General features: G+C 41.2%; 1 protein-coding gene across 2 annotated transcripts in view; it reads right to left on the bottom strand.

The window, feature by feature from the left end:
• htt (huntingtin) overlaps window positions 1–24,330 on the bottom strand; it is a 223,446-nt gene that overhangs the window by 178,811 nt on the left and 20,305 nt on the right. For both annotated transcript variants that reach the window (XM_072257615.1, XM_072257617.1), the window contains exons 6-7: window positions 19,884–20,062; window positions 15,727–15,931 (exon numbers count right to left, since the gene is read on the bottom strand). In XM_072257615.1, coding sequence (XP_072113716.1) covers window positions 15,727–15,931; window positions 19,884–20,062 — 384 coding nt within the window. The remainder of the gene's footprint in view (window positions 1–15,726; window positions 15,932–19,883; window positions 20,063–24,330) is intronic.

Here is a 24,330-nt window from a genome sequence, read left to right as displayed (position 1 = left end):
CAGGAACTCCAGCCATTGCTGCTATGCTATCTTTCCTGCAAATGGCCCTTTCCAGTCAACTTCGGCCAGTTCCCCTCTCATGCCATTGTTATTTTCACTGCAATACCGACAAACTGGATTTAATTTTCTCCCTCTCAAATTTCAATGTGAACTCGACCATATTGTGATCACTGTTCCCCAAGGGTTCCTTAACCTTGAGCTCTCTTATCACCTCCGGATCATTGCACAACACCTAATCCAGCACAGTCAATCCCCTAGTGGGCTCAACAACAAGTTGTTCTAAAAAGCCATCCCTTAGACATTCTACAAATTCTCTCGAGGTCCAGTACTGACCTGGTTTTCCCAATCCACTTTCATGTTAAAATCCCCAACGATTATCATAACATTGCCTGACACACCTTTCCTATCTCATGCTGTAATTTGTAACCACATCCCGGCTGCTGTTTGGAGGCCTGTACACAACTGCCATTAGGGTCCTTTTACCCTTGCCATTTCTTAACTCAACCCATAGAGACTCTGCACCTTCCAATCCTATGTCATCTCTTTCCAATGATTCAATATTATTTCTTATACACAGAGCCACACCACCCCCCCGGCCTACTGACCTATCTTTCCGATAAACCGTATATCCTTGGATGTTCAGCTCCCAATGGCAGCCATCCTTTAGCCAATTTCCAGAGATGGCTACTGAGGACTTGGACAGTGGCTCCTTAACATCTTATTTAAATTTCACTTATAATTATACAGTACAATCCAGTCCCCAAATTAGAGCACTGACCCACAACCCCCATCCTTCTGAGCAATAAAGTAGTACACAGAATTTACCATACAGAAACAGGACGATCCCAACAGTTCATGCTCTGAATGAGCCTCCATCCACTCAGCTAACCTCTCTTTCAATTTCCACACTTTTACTCCTACTTACCTGTTCCTTTGCAAGTTTCACCTTGGGGTAAATCAATTTCTGCAGAAATCCCTCCCTAATGTATTACAAATTATCATAGACATGTGGCCCTTAGTTCTAGTCAATTTTATAGTGGAAACATCTGGTCATCCATCCTATCAAACTCTTTCCTACTTAGAAAGATTCTGATTGCTTGATTTTTTCTTAACAATGAACCCCAACTAGTCCCAATGTCACGTCAAAAATTATTTCAAAATGCAGCTGAATCTCTCCACAAGTTATGTAGAACAATGCTGGGAATTTAACCATGCCCATCCATCACCAAATTAGAAGCTGTCCCCAGGCTGAATGAGCTCCCATTATATTATTAAATACAGAAGACCGATGTACGTGCTGCACTCACTCCCGTGACTGGCAAAACCAGAACCACCAGCCCCCACACACACACACAATTTTAATAGCTCTTTTATCAGTCTTGTGGTTTTGATGGCACTCAGTACTGTACTGTGGAGATAAATGGTGTTAAAACAATGGAAATTATTCCCTCAGGGGGCTGCAGAGGCCAAGTTATTATGTATGCGTAAGGCAATCTGATTGGTAAAGGGGTTATGGGTTACAGGGAGAATGAGGTAAAAAAAAGCGTCAGCCATGACTAAATGCCAAAAAAGACTCGATGTGCCAAATTCTTCTCCTATACCTTATGACCCAGAATTGAATAATCTAGAAAATACACACAAAAAAATCAAAGACAAAGTTGACTTAAGGATGTCCATACAAACGGAACCTATTCATTACCCAGGAACGACTTGTACCTTTAATGTTTAAATAACTTTAAAGAACAAAGTCTACAAGATATTACTTCACAAGTGAATCGACACAACAAAGCATCACAACTTATTCAACCGCAGAGTGCCTCATGACTACTCTTAATGTTGTGCATCTCATTGCCAGTTAATACATGTTGACAAGCTAAATGTTGTAGTTAGTAGATTTCCACGATTAGTTTTCTTCAAGCATACTGGCAGTAATGGTGTAAATAAACACTACATATATGCGCCTTGGCTCAGTAAACTGCATGCATGCAATTATGAAAACCTCTAACTTTAAGCGTGTCTTCCAGAAGTACATTAAAGAGGGGGAATGTTTAAGGCAAAAAGGGGCAGCACATAGCATAGTAGTTAGCATGATGCTATTACAGCGTGAACGACTCTGCCACTGTCTGTACAGAGTTTGTATGTTCTCCTGTGACCAGGTGGGTTTCCTCCAGTTGTTCTGGTTTCCAAGGACACATGGGTTAGTGGATTATTTCTTACAAGGGTGTAATTGAGTGGCACAGGCTTATTGGGCCAGAAGGACCTGTACAGTGCTCTACTTCTAAATCAAAATAAAGAGAGAAGATAACTTGCAGAGCAGCAGGGGAAATGCAGTGTTAGCTGCTACAGGTTGGTTGTTCTCCCTATGACAACTGGTTCTCTAGAGTACTCCATTTTCCACCCACATCTCTCCCGAAGTCTCTGTCACAAGGGTCATAGAGCATGGAAACAGCCCTTCAACTCACTAGATTCATGCCGATCTTTCTACCCACCTACACTTAGCCAATATCCTTCTAACCCTTGCCTATTCAAATGGTGTCCAAATATCACTTAAACATAGTGACCATCAGATTCCATCATCTGGTCTGTTCTCTTCCAGATATCCCCCCAGGAAAAAAGAATCCCCTCAGGTCTCCTTGAAAACTCCTTTCCCTGACATTCAGCCCATTCCCTCTTGTTTTTGTTGCCTCTATCATGGGAAAAAGATTCTGACCATCTACCTTATGTATGCTTTATTTCTCAGTCTCCTAACTGAGGGAAAACAAACCTAACCTATCCAATCTCTCCCCACAACTAAAGCCCTCCAATCCAGGCACACCTTGGTGAATCTCCTCTGTACCCTCTCCAGCAGAACGACATCCATCCGATAGTGTGGTGACCAGAAACAAACAAAATTCCAAGTGCCATCTAGCCAGTGTTTTGTAATTTTGCAATATAACATCCAAACTCTTTACATTTTACCTACAAGTGCGGCATTGCCACATGCCTTACCATTAAGTCCAACCAGGCAGAGTTCACTGCCAAGAAGGCCCACCAGCACCTTTACTTCCTGAGAAAACTAAAGAAATTTGGTCTGTCCCCTAAAACACTCACTAATTTTTATAGATGCACCATAGAAAGCATTCCTCTAGGGTGCATCACAACCTGGTATGGAACTTGTCCTGTCCAAGACTGAAAGAAGCTGCAGAAGATCGTGAACACAGTGCAACACATCACAAAAACCAATCTTCCGTCCTTGGACTCACTTTACACCGCACGCTGTTGGAGCAGTGCTGCCAGGATAATCAAGGACACGACCCACCCAGCCAAAACACTTTTGGTCCCTCTTCCCTCCGGGAGAAGGCTCAGGAGCTTGAAGGCTCGTACGGCCAGATTTGGGAACAGCTTCTTTCCAACTGTGATAAGACTGCTGAACAGATCCTGACCCGGATCTGGGTCGTACCCTCCAAATATCCGGACCTGCCTCTCAGTTTTTTTGCACTGCCTTACTTTCCATCTTTCTATTTTCTATTTATGACATATAATTTAAATTTTTAATATTTACTAATTTTTACTATTTTTAATATTTATATCCAGGGAGCTGGAAGCGCAGAATCAAATATCGCTGTGATGATTGTACGTTCTAGTATCAATTGTTTGGCGACAATAAAGTATAAAGTATTAATGCGTTGATACATTACCTGAGACTGTAAATTGCCCCTTGGGTAAAGATAAGTAGCAAAAAATGATGAGCGAAATTAAGTCACAGGGATACAGGAAAACGAGAATGGGATTGTTAGGTCTGCTCTGTTAGTGTTGACATGGCCTGATAAGCCAAATGATCATAAATTTTAAAAAAAATGTAACCCATCTTGTATTTCATCACAGAATGCAGCCTTTAAGAATCACATTAATTTCCCACCATGAATTTGTCCTGAGAAGATGGGGGAGATTGCAATCACCCACTTCAGATGCCAGCCCCTCAATCAGAATTATTGCTACTCATGGGTGTGATTTACTTCAAAGATAGGTTCCTCCAGGTTATCATACCAAGGGGAGGTAAGGGGGACAAGCTTCCACCCAATGCTCCCAATGGTGTGCACCTCAAATAGCCTCTGACAATCAAGTACAGATCTTGGCCTTCACGCGTGGCTTAGCTCACAAGTCCGACAGAACCATTTCTACTGGCAGAAGGGGCAAAGGTGGGATACTGGCACCTGAAAGCTAGTCACTTCAGGCAGATGGGGCTTGCCATCTGTAGTTGGCAGCTCATCTGGAAGGGAAACTCAGATCTCAAACCTCTGCCAGCTTGTAGCTATACCCACTCATAGGAAAGGCTTTGGGAGTAAACCCTGAAGAAAAATCCAGAGCTGCAGTTCAACACTGATGCCACCGGCACCAAACTGTATGAGTCTCTGCCATTCCTTTGGATTCATCAGCTGCATGGAGAGGGGGAGCCTGCTGCATGCACAACAGCTTGTTCTCCATATTATATTGCCCTGGTTTGCCTTATCATGTAGACAGCTTATACGCAATAACCATGGTTGACCCTGTCCAGGGACAGCCACAGTAAAAAACTTAAAAAAGATAATATTACACATGGACAACAATCCCCCTTCATAGATCTGCAGCACTCATTATTGATTTTGACAGTGTGTCAAATACCCAAATACAGATACCAATTTTTCATGCTGCAAACTGCTTTCATTTCAATCTAAACATCACCATCAGGACACCAGAACCAATACAGAGCAGGAAAACTTACTTAACTTGAAGATCCTAATCCAGGGGTCCCCAGCCTTCTTTTCTACCACACACCCCTACCATTAAATGAGGGGTCTGTGGAGCCCAGGTTGGGGACCCCAGCTGAACTGTAGAGGCATTGTACAGATTATTGTACGTGTACTTCAAATTGGTCCCAGAATGACAGTTCTAGCCACAACGTTATCAGACACAAACCAAGTCTGATGAAAGAATAGTGTTTGCAGTTGGAATTCTGAACACTGTCACAGTTTGAAATATGAAAATATCTAACCGACTATCACACACTGAAATCGATGACAAGCAGCACACACATTTTTAACATGACCAAACAGCAAGGAAAAATGACACGACTAACGAATCAATGAACAATAGATATTTTCTGGATAGTCACCTTTCTGCTTCCTGAGAATAATAGGACTGCATGGAGAAGCCCCTCCAGCTGCATGCAATAGAACAGAAAGAGAAGAGACAAGAAATATAGTGCCACAGAGATAATCAGCTACTTTATCTCAAAAGGTAATCTGTACTAGAAATACTTCACTATGCAGAAAGTTGTTTCCTTTTAAAGTTGTGACTGTGCAATGATGATAAACTGCCAACAAATATTGATAAACACTGGAGATTCTGCAGATGCTGGAAATCCAGAACAACTCACACAAAATGCTGGAGGAACTCAGCAAGTCTGGTAGCATCTATGGAACAACAATCAACATTTCAGCACTTGACCCTTCATCAGGACTGGAAAGGAAGGTGGGGGGGGGGGGAAGAAGCCATAATAGGGTGCTGGGGGAGGGGAACGAGTACAAGCTAAAAGGTGATAGGTGAGACCAGGTGAGGGAAGAAGGTGGGGGGGGGGGAGGAGGGGGAAGGAAGTAACAAACTGGGAGATGAAATGTGGAATAGGTAAAGGGATCTGATAGGAGAAGAGAGTGGACTGTGGGAGAAAGGGAAGGAGAGGGATTGAGCAATAGGCAGGTGAGAAGAGAAGGAGTAAGAGGGGAGCTGCTACAATGGGGAATGGAAAAGGTGAGAAGAGAGAGGGGGTGAGAAATTAGATAGGACAGCACAATTTCAGAACTGACACATGTGCCCATTAAACTGTTCGATCTGTTCACAGCCAGAAGCCTTGTGGCATAATGCCAGCACTTGAAAGCTTCTACTTCAACACGAAAGTGAAAACCCTGGAGATTGCAAAGCCATGAGTAATGATCAAATGCCTGCAAACAGTTCAGGAATCAGAATTATTATTTGCTGTTTTGCGGCAGCAGTACAGTGCAAAGCTATAAAATTACTATAAATTGCATAAATAAATTGGGGAAAGGGATAAAGGAATAACAATAGTGTCAGTGGACAATTCGGAAATCTGATAGCAGAGAAAGTTCACAGTTCAAATTTAATTTATTATCAAAGTACATATAGGTCATCATATACAACCCTGAGATTCATTTTCTTGCAGGCATACTCAATAAAATCATAATAGAATCAATGAAAGACCTCACCAACTTGGGTCTTCAACCAGAGTGCAAAAGACAACAAACTACAGGTAGATAGATAGAAAGCAAGAAATGTCAAAAAACATGAGATGAAAAGTCTTTGAAAGCAAGTCCATAGGTTGTGGGAACATTTCAATGATGGGGCAAGTGAAGTTGAGTGAAGTTATAGAAACATAGAAAACATAGAAAATAGGTGCAGGAGTAGGCCATTCAGCCCTTCGAGCCTGCACCGCCATTCAGTATGATCATGGCTGATCATCCAACTCAGATCCCTGCACCAGCCTTCCCTCCATACCCCCTGATCCCTTTAGCCACAAGGGCCATATCTAACTCCCTCTTAAATATAGCCAATGAACTGGCCTCAACTGTTTCCTGTGGCAGAGAATTCCACAGATTCACCACTCTCTGTCTGAAGAAGTTTTTCCTAATCTCAGTCCTAGAAGGCTTCCCCTTTATCCTCAAACTGTGACCCCTCGTTCTGGACTTCCCCAACATCAGGAACAACCTTCTTGCATCTAGCCTGTCCAATCCCTTTAGGATTTTATACGTTTCAATAAGATCCCCCCTCAATCTTCTAAATTCCAACGAGTATAAGCCTAGTTCATCCAGTCTTTCATCATATGAAAGTCCTGCCATCCCAGGAATCAATCTGGTGAACCTTCTTTGTACTCCCTCTATGGCAAGGATGTCTTTCCTCAGATTAGGGGACCAAAACTGCACACAATACTCCAGGTGTGGTCTCACCAAGGCCTTGTACAACTGCAGTAGTACCTCCCTGCTCCTGTACTCGAATCCTCTTGCTATAAATGCCAGTATACCATTCGCCTTTTTCACCACCTGCTGTACCTGCATGCCCACTTTCAATGACTGGTGTATAATGACACCCAGGTCTCATTGCACCTCCCCTTTACCTAACCAGCCACCATTCAGATAATAATCTGTTTTCCTGTTTTTGCCACCAAAGTGGATAACTTCACCTTTATCCCCTTTGGTATAAGAGCCTAATGGTTGAGGGGTAATAACTGCTCCTGAACAAGGTGGTGTGAGTCCTGAGGCTCCTGTACCTTCTTCCTGATGGCAGCAGCAAGAAGAGAACATGGCTTGGATGGTGGGGGTCCCTGATGATCGATGCTGCTTTCTTGTGACAGTGTTCTGTGTAGATGTGCTCAATGGTGAGGAAGGCTTTACCCGTGATCAACTGGGCCGTATCCACTACTTCTTGTGGGATTTTCCGTTCAAGGGCATCGGTGTTTCCATACCAGGCCGTCATGCTGTTTTTGAATGACAAATGAACTACCAACACAATCAGAAACAATAAATGGGCCCCACTATAGCATAGCATCTGCAATGAGTTTGCCCCATGGGTGTTCCAGTTTCCTCCCACAGTCCAAAGGATAGTAGGTTAATGGTCTGTCAGCTGTCTTGTGATAAGGTTAGGGTTAGATCAGTTGGGTATTGGGCGAAGTGCCTCCCTGGGCCAGTCTGCACTGTGTCTGCGAATAAGAAAATAAAATGCACTACTGACAAATCATCACAGTGAGCCTAATTAAGTCAGCAGCAACAGGAAGAAAAGTGAATGGGATGGTGAGTGAGACCAATGGCAATGGTGTGAGCAGTTCTGAGCCTACAGATGGCAGATGGAAATAGTGCAGTAAACTGGACATAAATGGCTAGATGAGAATTTAAGCACAAGAGCCAAATCAGCTTTAGGATCAGACTCCACATAGAAACAGAATGATATAGAATCCAGACACCTTACTTCTTACGTTCTTGGCTCTGCAGACTGCTACACTCTATAACCAGTGTTTCACATTAGTATTTATCAGTAGGATTGGATTAGGCTGATACTTGTATATTTTTGCTATACTGATTCTCATTTCTCCATTTGCATCAGGTCCTGTAAAATTGAGTCTGCTTCAAACTTCAGACAGTAAAGGCCATGTAAATCTGAGTGACAGAACACTACGGCACAGAAAAAGGCCATTTGGGCCATCTAATCCATGCCAAAATATTATTTTGCCTCATCCAGTCAACCTGACCGTAGCCCTCTGTACCCCTCCCACACACGTACCTATCCAAATTTCCCTTAAATGTACCTGCATCCACAACTTCCACTGGCAGCTCATTCTACACACTCAACACCCACTGAGAGAAGTTGTTCTCCCTCATGTTCCCCTTTTACTCTTAACTCATGACCTCCAGTTCTAGTATTACCAAACCTCAGTGGAAAAATTTTGCTTGAATTTATCCTGTCTATTCTCTTTTCCAGCATGACTTTTTTTTAAACAAAGAGGAATTGTTTTCATCTGAAATGGTGTGTGCACAGAAAAGTGCAATCAAATCTTTTTACTTAGGTGGATCCCTGCCAAAAATGAGATGCATTACTTCACTGTAAGTTCCTGAGCATATAATCAAAAGGACAAGCATTTTAATCACACTTTCAATTGCTTTCTTCCCCATTGGACACTTCATCTGACTTCATAGCATGGCTCACACTGTGGTCCCTTCCAGCCTGAGCAGCAGGCAACATGACCTTGGGTTGTGAATGCAGCACAGCCTACCATAAACATTTGACGCTTAGCAGTACCTCATCCCAAAAAAGGTGTTATCATTGCTCTATCAACAATGAACTGCCAAGAAGCAAATGAAGAAACATACACACACACACACACACACACACACAATGCTGGAAGAACTCAGCAGGTCAGGCAATGTCTATGGCAAGGAGTAAAGAGCTGACATTTCACGCTGAGACCCTTTATCAGGACTGGGAAAGCAGTTGGAAAAATAGGGAAAAAAATAAAAAGGACACTGGATTTTTTTTAAACTTTAAATATTGCATATCTGAAAATCTTCTCCCTGATTTGATAAATACCTGCAAGATCAGTAAAACGACAGGGGAAGACACAAAGAACAAGGGAGTGGAAATGCACAATTCCTTCACGACAGGCTAAAAATGCCTCCTCCTGGTTTTGGATTTAGACTGTACTTTCACAGTACCTCACAACTATGAACTACAGTTTGAATACCCTTTATCCAAAATTTCAAAGTCTGAAAAACTCTGAAATTCAAAATTGTTTTGAGCATTGACATATCACAAATGGAGAATTCCATAAGGCGCTGGGTAAGTTCCCAGGCAATGCACAGATTCCTGCACACCACAAACAGCTCTGATAAGTGATCTCACATATGTAATGAACAAAATTTAATGAAAAATCGAAAAAGAAAAACACTGTATAAAGTGAATAAAGATCTCGATCGTGTATTGAAAAAGTGGACTCGTCAGCGGAGTGAACATATGCCTCTTAACAGTAAACTGATCACAAAACAAGCAAATATCTATCATGATGAACTGAAAGTTGAAGGTAACCATGAATATTCAGCAGGCTGGTTGCAGAAATTTAAGAAAGAGCACAGCATTAAATTTTTAAAAACGCAAACAACAGGAATTCTGCAGATGCTGGAAATTCAAGCAACACACATCAAAGTTGCTGGTGAACGCAGCAGGCCAGGCAGCATCTCTAGGAAGAGGTGCAGTCAACGTTTCAGGCCAAGACCTTTCATCCTTTCTTCGACAGGAGTTCAGTGTCCTCTCTTCGACGGGAGTTCAGTGTTACACCGAAGAAGTTTAGATCCTCTCTTCGACGGGAGTTCAGTGGAGTCCTGACGAAGGGTCTCGGCCTGAAACGTCGACTGCACCTCTTCCTAGAGATGCTGCCTGGCCTGCTGCGTTCACCAGCAACTTTGATGTGTGTTGCATTAAATTTTTATTGATTTGTGGTGATAAAGCGTCTGCCAATCAATTCACTGATGAGCTTGTCAAGATCGATGCTGATGAAAATCTAACACACTGAATGGTTGCATCAGTATACACGTGTGATGAACAAGTGTAAGACAAAGACTTCTTACCATTAGCACATAAATTCAAAGTTGGAAATGATGGTTATACATACCAAAATCAGAAAAAATCCAAAAGCCGAAACACATCCAGCCCCAAGCATTTCAGACGAGGGGTACTCGGCCTGTATTTCCAAATGATTATTGAATAGAAAAATGAATATTCGGAAGAGGATGTGGATGCAGAGAGGATGCTTCCCTGTAGTTGGGGAGCCAAGAGCCACAGAGTGCAGCCTCAGAATAGAAGTATGTCCCTTCAGAACTGAAATGAGGAGGATTTTCATTTAGCCAGGGGTTGATGAATCTGAGGAAATCATTGCCACAGACAGCTGTGGAGACCACGTCATTGAGTATATTTAAAGTGAAGGTTGACAGGATCTTGATTAGTAAGTGTATCAAAAGGTTACCGGCAGGAGGAGGAGAACGGGGTTGGAAGTTGGAATATATTTGCCCTGACTGGTTCATGAAATACAAACACAATGCTGGAGGAACTCAGAAGGCCAGGCAGCATGTACGGAAAAGAATACAGTCGACGTTTCCGGCTGAGACCCTTCAGTCAGTACTGCTGAAGGGTCACGGCCCAAAACGTCAACTGTACTGTTTTCCGTAGAAGCTGCCTGGCCTGCTGAGTCCCTCCAGCATTTTGTGTATGTTGTCTGGATCTTGAAATGGCTGGTATGTCATGTGTCTTGGAAGAGAAGACCTCGCTGAAACACAAATATCTCACGGGGCTCAATAAAGGGTAAACATGGCCAAGGAATATCTACTAAGTGGTCACTTTATTAGGTATACCTGTACACCTGTTCATTAATTCTAATATCTAATCAGCCAATCATGTGGCAGCAACTCAAAACCATAAAAGCATTCATACATAATCAAGAGGTCAGTTGTTGCTCAGGCAAAACATTAGAATGCTACTAAGTGACACTGACTGTATAGTAATCGCTGGTGTCAGAAGGGGTAGTTTCAGCATCTTGGAAATTGCTGATCTCCTGAGATTTTCACTCACAACAGTCTCTAGGGTTTACAGAGAGTGGTGCAAAAAACAAACAAAAACATTCAGTGAGTGGTAGTTCTGAGAGTGAAAACACACTGTTAATGAGAAAGGTCAGAGGAGGATGGGCAGACTGGTTCAAGCTGACAGGAAGGCGACAGTAACACAAATAACCTTGACATGCATTACAACAGTGGTGTGAAGAAGAGCATATCTGAACGCACGACATGTCAAGACCATAAGATATAGGAGCAGAATTAGGCTATTTGGCCCATTGCATCTGCTCCACCATTTCATCATAGCTGATCCAATTTTCCTCTCAGCCCCAATCTCTTGTCTTCTCCCCCATCCCTTCATGCCCTGACCAATCAAGAATCTATCAAACTCTGCCTTAAGTATACGTAGACTTGGCCTCCACAGCTGCCTGTGGCAAAGAATTCCACATAATCACCACTTTTAGCTAAAGAAATTCCCTTTCATCTCCTTTCTAAAGGGACACAAAGCCTCATCAGTGTTTTATAAAGTCTCAACATTACATCTTTACTTTTATATTCTAGTCCTCTTGAAATTAAAGATACCATTGCATTTGCCTTCCTCACCACAGACTCAATCTGCAAATTAGGGAATACTGCACAAGGACTCCCAAGTCCCTTTCCGCCTTGGTTTTTTTTTTAGTATTTTCTCTCCATTTAGAAAATAGTCAACCCTTTTATTTCTTCTACCAAAGTGCATAACCATACACTTCCCGACACTGTATTCCATCTGCCACTTCTTTGCCCATTTTCCTAATCTCTCCGTCCTTTTGTAGCCTCTCCACTTCCTCAACTACTTGCCCCTCCACCTATCTTCATATCATCTGCAAACTTTGCAACTAACCCATCAATTCCACCATCCAAATCATTTAAGAATTGATCCCAACACAGACCCTTGTGGAAAGCCACAAGTCACCAGCAGCCAGCCAGAAAAGGCTCCCTTCATAGAACATAAATTTACAGCACATTACAGGCCCTTCGGCCCACAATGCTGTGTTCATTCTCACTCTTTGCCTCCTGCCAATCAGCCACTGCTTTACCATGTTAGAATCTTTCCTGTAACACTGGGGTTCGCAGCTTGTTAAGTAGCCTCATGTGTGGTACCTTGTCAAAGACCTTCTTAAAACTCAAATACACAACATCAATCAATTCTCCTTTGTTCATCCTTGAAGTGGATGGGTTGCAGCAGCAAACGACCACCCCAGGTTCCACTCCTGTACTAAAGTGGCCACTAAGTGTAGAGCTAAGAGTCATGGTGTCAGAAGCCATTTAGCAAGAACTTGATTCACTCAGAGAGGTGAGTGTTTGGTAATTTTCTTTTCTGTAAACTGTAAAGGCCAGTCATGGACTGCTTTCAAAACTGAAATACGTGGATTTCTGGATATTAACGAATAAAAAATAGGGCAATAAAATGGTGCTTGAGGGAAAAAAATATCAGTCATCATCTTGTTGAATGGTAGAGCATGCACGACGAGTTGAATCACTGACTTCTGTTTGGCCTTTTATTTAAACAGAAAAACTGATCAAGGCATTGGCAGAACCCCCTTAGTGCTTATCAGATGTTACTTATTCATCAATGCTTTTAGCTCATGATCAGAGATAGTGTTTAAGCCACCCATAGGAGATAAAAGTCATTAAAATCTAGCGTGGTATTCCAGAGTAGAATTGAGAATGTGCCATCTTTCTGACCAGACTTCTAACAAACACAGCTTTTCAGCCACTTTAAGTGAACATAAAAGATACCGCTGTGGCAGGACAGTCACATTTGGGGTTGAGCGGGATCCGGGATCCAGGATCAGGCATGATGGAATGGCGGAGCAGACCTGATGGGGTGGATGGTCTAATTCTACTCCTTTGTCTTATGGACATTCGTGCTATTGCTGGTGGGAATTTGCACAAACTGGATACCATACTTCTGGTATTACCAGGAATACCTATCGCTCAAATACTTCATGAGCAGTTAGCAGAGAACAGAGAACACGACAGCACAGTACAAGCCCATCAGCACACAATATTGTGTAGACCATTTAACCTACTTTAAGATCAATCTAACCCTTCCCTCCCACATAACCCATCCAACGTGCCTATCTAAGAGTTTCTTAAATGTCCCTAATGTATCTGCCTCTGCTGACACCACCACGGCAGAGCATCCCAGGCACTCACCAATGTGTGGGGGGACAAAATTCACTCTTGGCATTTCCCCTATACTTTCCTCCAATCACCTTAAAATTATGGCCCCTGGTATTAGCCATTTCTGCTCTGAGAAAAAGCCTCTGGTTATCCATTCTATCTATGCCTCTTATCTTGGATATCTCTAACAAATCTTCCTTTGCTCCAAAGTGAAAAGCCCGAGGGTGCTTAACCTCTCCTCATGATATAAAGCACTTTTGCTTACACCAAAATGGACATAGAAGACACTAACTGTAACTTTTGTTGCTAATGTACCACAATTTAACATCCATTTCACCCCACCACACTCCTTGACTAAGTGTTCGGTTAGCTCCTGTAAAATCCTAGCAAATTGAAGCACTAGTTGGTCCATGGACAAAGAGGCAAGGGACTGACTTAGAAAGTTCAAGAGCACACGAATGCACAATGAATCAAATGGTCTCATTCTGCAAACATGAATGGTAAATTCTGCTTTGTAGCAAAGTAATATTTAATGTTTCAATTGCCTGATCCAGAGACTCTCCAATTGCCATAGGTTCTTTCAACATTGCTATAATATACAAAAAACAGGAAACGCTCACACTACGTAGCATTGACAAAGAGAAAAAAAAAGAGCTAATATTTCTAGTTGATAAGCCAATGCACAAATATTTTACTTTTTGCCTTTGTATAATTGATATTATATATTATATTAATGACAGAAGTTGGGAGTACACAATTATAGCAATGCAGAATAGATTTTGTGATCTTAATACATACACTTTATATATTATTTCCAAAATGTGTAATTATCTGAAAATTATTCAAGAAAATAAGAGGAAAGTAGCACAAAGAGAGAATTATTTCCTAATTACAGTTTTTTAAAAATGACCTTGCCGTATCACTCAGAGCTGATTCTAGGACTTACAGTAAAATAACTGAGAACAAAGTACAAGTAGATACCAAATGGTCAATTTTTCTCACTGACAGTCTCAACTTTTTAATGGTCTTGTGGCCCCAGGGTAAAAAGTTGACCAGATGAAATGAGATTTCTTTTTCCCCCCACTCATTGGGCTACAGATCACTGGAATTCTACATGCTTAGCTGTTGAACATATTTCTGAACACTCAGGAGCTCAAGTGATACAGGATAAAGTAGAATTGAGAATTGACCGATTAGCAAAAATCTACAAAATGACAGAGTAGTTGCAGATATAATATGGCCATTTCTGTTTCATTACCTCCAGCAGTTTATATTCCCAAATATCTATGTCCAGAAAAATAAAATCACAAAATCAGGAATAAGATTGGTTAACAATGAGAAAGCAATTCACTTGGGGCTTCGAGGGTCAGATTGCTATGTAAAGTACAGAGTACAGATGCAAAGTACAGCACCACAGCTCTAACTTAACAACTCCAGCAGTCTGAGCACTGGATCACTAGCTGACATTGTGTAGACACTTGTGGGAGGCAGGCAATGTAAAGGAAGAGCAAGTAGAGAGGCAGCAACAGAACCAGATGGCAAAAAAACTCCTTGAACACACAACTTATATGGGCACTATGTGGATATACAGTAGCAACATAGATTATTAAAATAATACAAAATATTAATCTGAATTACTATAGGAATTACATTAAGATTTAATTTGGACACAGATAAAGGCATTTCACTGAAGAATTGCCAGTTGTCTGGAATACATCTGGATATTATGGACTTAAAATAATATACTTTTTGCAATAAAAACTGAAGATGCAAGTTTAAATGTCTATAAACTAGATTATCGTTAACATGCAAATTGATAGCAGGCAAACTTAGCCACTAAATAAGGTGATCTAGCAAAAGCATTCAACAGTGGTAATAACGAATTAGGTTTGATCAACAACTTCATGACCTCATTAAAATCCACACCTCTTAACCAAAACAAGCAGAAATGAAGTCTGATCACCAGCAATGAAGAGGACAATTGATGTCAAAATTATCAATACAATGAAACCAGTAATCAATTAAAACTATTGATCAGCAATTGGAATATTTCTTGGTTCCTGAATCTGTGTTGAGGTGAATAAGAACATTCTATAAAAAGAGCAAAAGGCACCTGCCCATGCTCTGCCAACTTCACTATAATAATTGGTGTGAATTTCCAATTCTTGGCAAACAGCAGTTAATTTTGGGGCACTTATCAATTGCAGTGTAGAATTGTTACCTTCTATATCAAAAAAAAATTAGGTATTCAGCCCAAAAATATCTATTCTATCACTGAATCAGAACGAAGCTGATTTGTATGCCATCTGTCCACTCTGGTATTAAATCTTCTAAAGATTTCATTCAGTAATATCAGTAGTTCAATAAATGTCACTATTAAAAATTAAAACTGATAACATAGATGCAGAGATAACAAGGAACCCCTACGTAGTCATCTTACCTATTAGCTCCACGATACTCCTGCTGCGAACGCGGTTTGAGGTGTCATCTCGCGCAATGCTAACTCTGGTTAAGCTGCCAGCAGTTGTCAGGGCCCGGAGCAGCTCGGGAGGAGGGGTACGGAACAGCTGCTGCAGCATCTCCAAAGCTGCTGTTACCACATTGTGGTCCCTGTGCTGGGTGTAATGTAGTGTCAACTCGTATGCCTGTTTGAAATGAAACAAGAAACTCTCAGTGCCTGCTTTAAGCTTACGTTCCACCTGTTCAAATTTTAAAAGAACACATTTATTTCAAAATAATGTAAGCAAAAACACCAGCGATATTAGAATAGAATTTTCACAAGTTCAATTTTTTTTTCCCAAACTCTTGTTAAGAATCTATTAAATGCATGTTCAATATAAGTTAGAGGATGTATCACAAATGAGAAAATCTGCAGATGCTGGAAATGCAAAGTAACATGCACAAAATGCTGGGGGAACTCAGCAGGCCAGGCAGCGTCTATGGAAAAGAGCAAACAATCAACGTTTTGGGCCAAAGCCCTTCATCATGATTCTTGAAGGTCTCAGCCTGAAATGCCAACTGTTTACTCTTTTCCTTAGATGCTGCCTGGCCTGCTGAGTTCCTCCAGTATTTTGTGGGTGTTAAGTTAAGAGGATAAGTTGTTCTATCAAAAGTATTATTTTTCTACTGAGACTGAAATCCAAATGCCCAGCTGAGTTAATGTGATCTTATAATTCTCAGTTCCAAGTTGAAAACTTCCCAAGTTGTGATAGAGACATTTTCAAGCAGTTTGAATTCAGCATTTATTGTTAGTTGCATTAAAATGCTAAACAAAATTAAACATATTAAAACAAACCCAAAGAAACAGAGATGACCTGGGCAGCATGGTAGTGTAGTAATTAGCATTACACCATTAGAGCGCCAGTAACCCTGGTTCAGTTCCTGCTGCTGTTTATAAGGAGTTGGTACATTTTTCCTGTAACCACATGGGTTTCTCTGCCTGCTCTGTTTCTCTCCCACTTTCGAAGGTTAGTAGGTTAATTGTAATTGGGCAGCACAGGCCAGAAGGGCCTGTTGCCATACTGTATCTCCAAGTATGTCAAATAAAATGTAAATCTCATCATAATACATCTCTCCATCTGCCCGTGTAATAACAAAAGAAAACCAGCAACTACTTGTACAGCAGGACAGAGTCTTCTAGCCCACATTTATTTCCCACATAGTTGGCTTATGATCACCTTGATTGTGAGATGTTGTTATGCTCAGAACAGCCATTCCCTAAATAATGACATGACTACAGTAGAAAATATTCATTATTTGGTGCAATTTGCTCTGGGATATCTTGAATCATAAACACAACTATACTTAATGCAAACCCAGTCTTTCCAGATAACTCTAAGGAATGGAAGTCAAAATTGTACCCAGTTTGATTGTTGTTTTTTTCCCACATTCAAAAAGTAGTCCAATGGATGTTAATCACCCACTCAAAAAGCATGAGTTTTGTTTCTCTTTCTCTCAAGTTAAAATTAACTACAGCCTTCTTACCCGAAATATACTAACCGAAAGGTGGAAACAATTTAATAGCAACTTTCCAAAGCATGATAAAATATCTGAAATAAACTTAAACAACTTCATGAGGGATAATATATTATTGTAATGAGAGGTGTCAGGAAGTTACAAGTGAACGAAAACCTGTATATACCCATTGATGGAAATAACCTGCTTTTGTGGTTCTTAAAATAAAAACTGCACAGTTATGGGACAGAATGAGGTATGAAATATAGCCTCATTTTAAAGCACATCCTCTGGTACTTGTCATTTCTCCCATGGGGAAAAAAAATTCTGACCGACTACCCTGTGCCTCATAACTTTTAAAAACTTTCATCCAACTCTAACCCTTTGCATCAGTCAGCACTGTGAAAGATACCAGCAGTACGGTAGAAGTTCCAGGTGTCAGCAGTCATGAAGTCCGTAAAGTTACCATAACTAGAGAGAAGATTCTTGGGAAATTGAAAGGTCTGAAAGGTGGATAACTCACCTGGAACAGATGGTACACACCCCAGAGTTCTGAAAGAGGTGGTTGAACAGATTGTGGAGGCATTCGTAATGATCTTTCAAGAACCACTGGATTCCAAAATAGTTCCAGAAGACTGGAAAATTGCAAATGTCACTCTACTCTTCAAGAAGGGAGAGAGGCAAAAGAAAGGAAACCATAGGCCAGTTAGTATGGCCTCGGTGGTTGGGAAGATATTGGATCGATTATTAAGAATGAGGTATCAAGGTACTTGGGAGCACACGATAAAATAGGCTATAGTCAGCATGGTTTCCTCAAGTGAAAATCTTGCCTGACCAACCTGTTGGAATTCTTTGAAGAAATAGCCAGCAGGATAGACAAAGGAAAATCAGTTAAGTTGTGTATTTGGATTTTCAGAAGGTCTTCGACTAGTTGTCACATGAGGCTCCTTAACAAGCTACAAGCCCATATATTACAGGAAAGATTCTAGCATGGATAAAGCAATGGCTGAATGGCAGGAGGCAAAGAGTAGAAATAAAGGGGGCCTTTTCCAGCTGGCTGCCGGTGACTAGTGGTCTGTGTTTGGACCGATTCTTTTTACGTTATATGTCAATGATGGATGATGGAATTGATTTCTTTGGTTCAAAGTTTGCAGGCAATATGAAGATAGCTGGAGGGGCAGGTAGTTTTGAGGAAGTAGAGAGACTACAGAAAGATTTAGATTAGAAAAATGGGTGAAGAAATGACAGACTATTGGGAAGTGTATGGTCATGCATTTTGGTAGAAGAAATGAAAGTGCTGACAATTTTCTAAATGGAGAGAAAATACAAAAAACTGAGTCACGAAAGGGATTTGTGAGTCCTTGTGCAGGATTCCTTAAAGATTAATTTGCAGGTTGAGTCTGTGGTGAGGAAGGCAAATGCGATGTTAGCATTCATTTCAAGAGGACCAGAATATAAAAGTAAGGATGTAATGTTGAGAATTTATAAAGCACTGGTGTGGCAACACCTGGAGTACTGTGAGCAATTTTGGGCCTCTTATCTTAGAAAAGGATGTGCTGAAACCGGAAAGGGTTCAAAGGAAGTTAACAAAAATGATTTTAGGATTGAATGGCTTATCATAGGAAGAGTATTTAACGACTCTGGGCCTGTACTCACTGGAATTCAGAAGAATGAGGGGTGAGCCCAATGAAACCTGTCAAATGGTGAAAGGCCTTGATGGAGTGGATGTGCAGAGGATGGTTCCTATGGTGTGAGAATCTAAGCCTCAGAATAGAGGGGCGACCTTTTAGAATGGAGGTGAGAAGGAATTTCTTTATCCAGACAGTGGTTTATCTGTGGAATTCTTTGCCAGAGGCAGCAGTGGAGGCCAAGACTTTATGTATTTTTAAGGGAGAGGTTGATAGATTCTTGATTGGTCAGGGCATGAAAGGATATGGGGAGAAGGAAAGAGATTGGGGCTGAGGGGAAAATTGGAATAGCCATGATAAAATGGTGAAGCAGATTTGATGGGCCAAATGGCCTAATTCTGCTCCTATAGCATACGGTCTTATCCTCTAATCCGAGGGTTCCCAACCTTTCGTTAGGCCATAATCCAATACCATTAAGCCACGGTTCCACAGGCTCCAGGTTGGGAACCCCTGCTCTAATCCAACCAACAACCCCATAAACCTCTTCTGCACCTCTCCAGATCCTCCACATCCTTCCTATATTGGATGACCAGAAAAACACACAATTCTTCACATGCAGCCTAACCAACGTATTATATACCTGCAAAATGACATCCTTAACCTTGAAATCAACTCCCCAACCAAAGAAGACAAGTATGCCATATACCTTAGTTTCCATTCTCTTTATTTGTGTGCCTCGCTGGGAGCTAGGTACTTGGACCCCAGGCTCTCCCTGTACACCCTTGCATGCTCCCGAAATGCACTATCTTGTCCTCTCTTGCTTCAATTACACATATTAAAAATGGTTGATGAAATCAAGAGGGTGAAATTACACAAATTAATTTGATTCAGATAAAATGGACCACTGTTTTATCACTGGATTAACTGGCAACAAATCCAGAATCGCTTTTTAAAAATGACCGATGAAGAATTCATCTATTTCACAGCACAATTTAATTTGAGCCAAAGATGCTACCTGTACAAGCTGCTCCAAGGAAGGGGAGATTTCAGCCTCCTTCCTAGTCACACCAAAACTGCCCCGCAGGCTGGTGTCCTTCACTTGTTGCCTCAGCAACGGCATCAGGTAACGTAGGGTGAGCATCACCCCAAGAATAAGTGGAGTAGGTCGATCTTCTTCCACAGGGACCAAGAAGCCTGCAATGCAAGTACAGTTATGCAGACTTTTCAAGCAAATGAAACCACATCGTTAAGTACTATGGCTATGCACACATAAAGTTGGGTGTACTGCTTTTCAAATGGTGTGACAATATCAATATTCATGGAAATGGCATTGCCCATTTAATGAATTCCAACTGAGCCCATTCTTTCTTGTTCAGGTGATTGAAGACCTTGGGTATTAAATTTTTAGTGTCTTGGTTTTATGTGCCACTACACTGATTCTGAATCAGAATAAGATTCAGGTTCATTATCATTAAAGTATGCCAGGGCACCACAGTAACACAGCAGTTGGCACGACGCTATTACAGCTCAGGGCATTGGTATTGGGAGCTCAGTTCCGTCTGTAAGAAGTTCGTACGTCCTTCCCATGAGCGCACGAGTTTCCTTCTGGTGCTTCGGTTTCCTCCCACAGTCCAAGCACGTATGGGTTAGTGGGTTAATTAATCACTGTAAACTTTGGCAATTTTGAATGGGCAAGTGGGCAGCATCGCCCACATCTGGAAGAGAAAAAGGGGACGGGGTGATGGTGGAAGGATATAGTTACACAGCAGATGGCTAAACTGTTTCTATCCTTAAAAGAAAAGAAAAACATAAAACACCCATCACTTCAGTTTCGAGATCCCAAGTCAGAAATGGAAGAGAGAGAAAACAAGTTGATTTTAAATTGGAAAGATGATGGGTGAAGAATGTAATTTTTGTATTAGATCATCTATCTGAAATAAGGGTTCAGTTTTTATATAACCATTAGCACAAATTGACCTGTTGGATAGGTCCAACATTTTACACTGCCCTGTAACATGTAACATCTTGTTTCTTTTTTGTATTCTCCTGCTATAACAACTCGCACTTCAAAGTTTTTGTTCATTCTCTCTCGTCAACTCAAAGTTAAAATCAAGTTTCCATCTATAGCCCAGACATCCCACCCTGCAAAAACTCATTTCAGGGAGGTAGCACCCCCACCCCTCACAACCACATATCCCCCCACCACCACCCCATATCCCCCCCCAACCCAGTCGACCTCCAAGGGTGTATGTAATACTTTGTTTAGTGATTTTGTCTAATCTGTAAACCAAGTTGGGTATATGCAGAAAATGTGACATTAAAATATGTGCTTATATTATAATGTTTATCCTATTACAACTTTAAGCAAGTCTACAGGGAGTTTGGACTCATCACATACGACATCAATAGAGCAGCTCCTTAGCAGCTAGTTTAAATAACATTAGCTATGCTAATGAACGAATGACTGTTAAACTCACCTCAACATGTCTTTTACATTTTAACCCAACATGGGCAGTAGGAAAGTCACTGTTGCAAACAGTGTAGCCAGCAACATTGTCATTATTTTTGAGGTCAACTGTAAAGCCCACCCACAGAGAAAACTGATTGGTCTCTCTTAATGGTAAGTAGACCTATCAGGATGCTCGCTCTCCCTCTTAGGGAAAAAAAAAATCGATTTCCGGGATATTGTATATAATTTCTGGGCGTCAGGGAGCCGCTATCAATATGCTGGAGACTCCCGGAACTTCCGGGAGAGGTGGGATGTCTGATAGTCTCTTGTGTCTCCTTTTTATCTCTCACCAATTAAGAAACACATCATCTTTCTATTTTTTTTCTACCAAAATGGAGGACCTCATCTTCGTCCCTATTATCTCCCATCTGCCATGTCCACTAAGCATGAAACACCAACACAGGAAAGCAGCATCCATATTCAGGAACATCCACCACCCAGGACATGATCTCTTCTCACTGTTGCCATCAGGAAGGAGGTAGAGGAGCCCCAGGACTCTCACCCACAGGTTCAAGAACAGTTATTACATCAGGCTCTTGAACCAAGGGGCATAATTTCACTCAACTTCACTTGGCCCCATCATTGAAATATCTCACAACCTATGGCCTTACTTTCAAGGACTCTTCAACTCCTGTTCTTGATATTTACTGCTTTTTGTATTTTCAGTTTGTCATTTTTGCATGTTGAATGTCCAAGTTGGTGTATTCTTTCATTGATCTTGTTATGGTTATTATTTTATTATGGTTTTTTTTTAGTATGCCCGCAAAAAAATGAATCTCAAGGTTGTACATGGTGATGTATACTTTGGTGATGTATAATAAATTGATTTGAACTTTTGATATCATGTCCTCACCCATTCAATAATCCCCTCGAAGCCTCACTACACCTTCCTCACAGCCCACACAGCCACCTAGCTTTATACAGTATCTGACTTAATTCCCTCAAAATAGACGATGAAAACTGGGGACTTACTTCAAATCCTTGAGTACTCCATTTGTCACTACCTCTGCAAAACAACCTGCTTTCAAGAAGATTTCTTGGTCTATCAAACTTGATTATAGGGAAGGGAAAACAGTACCTATACCCCCTGAAGTGCTTAACGAGAGCAAATCTGCCCCCAAGATTGCTGGTCAACTTTTATTGATGTGCAATACAGAGCATACTGACATACTGAATGACATTTTGGACATATCCGACATTTTACACCGTCCTGTAAACTATAACATTTGTTTTGATTGTATTCTCCAGCAATTAACAGCTCTCACTTCCAGCTGAAGCAAGACAGATCACAAAATGGTTATTAGGATAGCTCAGCAATCACTGGGACTCCACTACCAGACCTGGAGGCAATTTACAACTCTAGATGCCTACTGCACTGTCATAACATCATTAAAGACCCATCCCATCCAGGACACTGTTCAATCTCCTGCCATGTGGTAGGAAATACAGAAACATCTTAGCCAAGACAATAAGACCGAAACATTGTTTCATCCTGAGGGCTGTTGTGCAACCGAATATTGCTCCATCCTGCTTTGCCAATGACCTTTGAGTATTATGGACAATCAAAGTCACTTGTTGCACTTAAATATGGGATTTTTCTTTAATTAAGCAGTGCCACATGCATTGTAAATATGTTTTGCATGGACTGGAGTAGCAGCATTATGAATTAATATTCTAGTATTCCATAGCTAACAATGGAATACATCTCTGTCATAAACAATGCAGGATTGTTATGAAGGATGCATTGAATTTAGAACAACACTAACCTTGTGGTAGTGCTAAGTTGAGGTATAATAAGAGTAGCGGTTAACATGAATATACTACAGTTCTACATCAAGTTTGGGGTTAAATTCCCTTCACTGTCTGTTCTCCCTGTGACCGTGTGGGTTTCTTCCGGGTGCTCCCATTTCTTCCCAGATTCCAAAGATGTACAGTTAGGGTGAGTGAGTTGTGGGCATGTTATGCTGGCACTTGCTGAACACCCAGAACAATTCTCACTGATTTGAAGCAAACATTTCACTGTATGCTTCAAAATACTTGCAAGAAATAGAGCAAAGCTACCCTTAGGACTAACACAAAGAAAGCTATATAAACAATCCAATACCTTTTCCCCCCGGCATCTACATAAGTTGCCCAAATTCCAAGAACAAATTTCAAAATTCAAGGTGAGTATACAGATAAAAAACAAAATCAGCAGTACTAAATCATTTGCAACTGCGTGACAGCTGAAACAGCATTCAATTCTGATCTTGCTAGACAGTAATTCATGCATATACACCAATGTTGTCACAGCCAGGGCAATTTCATCAGTGTACATGAATATTCTCTAAACGAAACATGTGGTTCTGTCATAATTCACCTTCGCATCATCTCAAGTGATTTATGACATTCAATTTAATCACAGGTTTCCTCTGACAGGAAAATCAAAGTTCAAAGTAAATTTGAACTTTAACTGGGACTCAAGGCAGCTGGCATTTACAGGATTCCCTGTGAATGCGGAGCAGTGCATAATCGGCCAGATGGGACGCACAGTGGGAGCCCACAACAAGGAGCGCAGGAGGTGTGTACCCGTTTGAGTTACCCAACAAAATTGGCAGTAGCAGAACATCACATTCGCAATGGCTATAGGATTGACTTCGACTGCACAAAATATTGTTGCTGTGCCAATATCTTTTGGGACCGCCTGGTAAAGGAAGCCATCGAAACATAGGGGAAAAGAATTTTAACAAAGACAAAGGTCTCACTCTGAGTAAGAACTGGAATTCGATTGTAAACAAGGTGGGACAGAGGAAACCTGTCTGGATGAAGACCAACCAATCAGGAGGCACGGTCGATGGGGGTAAAAATACCACCATACTAGACATACCCAGACATCACCCTGATGAAGATGGCAGAATTTGCCATTGAAACGTTGGTTAAAATTGTTACCTGTATCCGACTGGAAGCCTGAGAA

Source organism: Mobula birostris, chromosome 5 (genome assembly GCF_030028105.1).
Source record: "Mobula birostris isolate sMobBir1 chromosome 5, sMobBir1.hap1, whole genome shotgun sequence".
NCBI lineage: Eukaryota > Metazoa > Chordata > Chondrichthyes > Myliobatiformes > Myliobatidae > Mobula > Mobula birostris.
The sequence above is the reverse complement of the archived record's forward strand: the minus strand, read 5'-3'. Positions and strand labels throughout refer to the sequence as shown.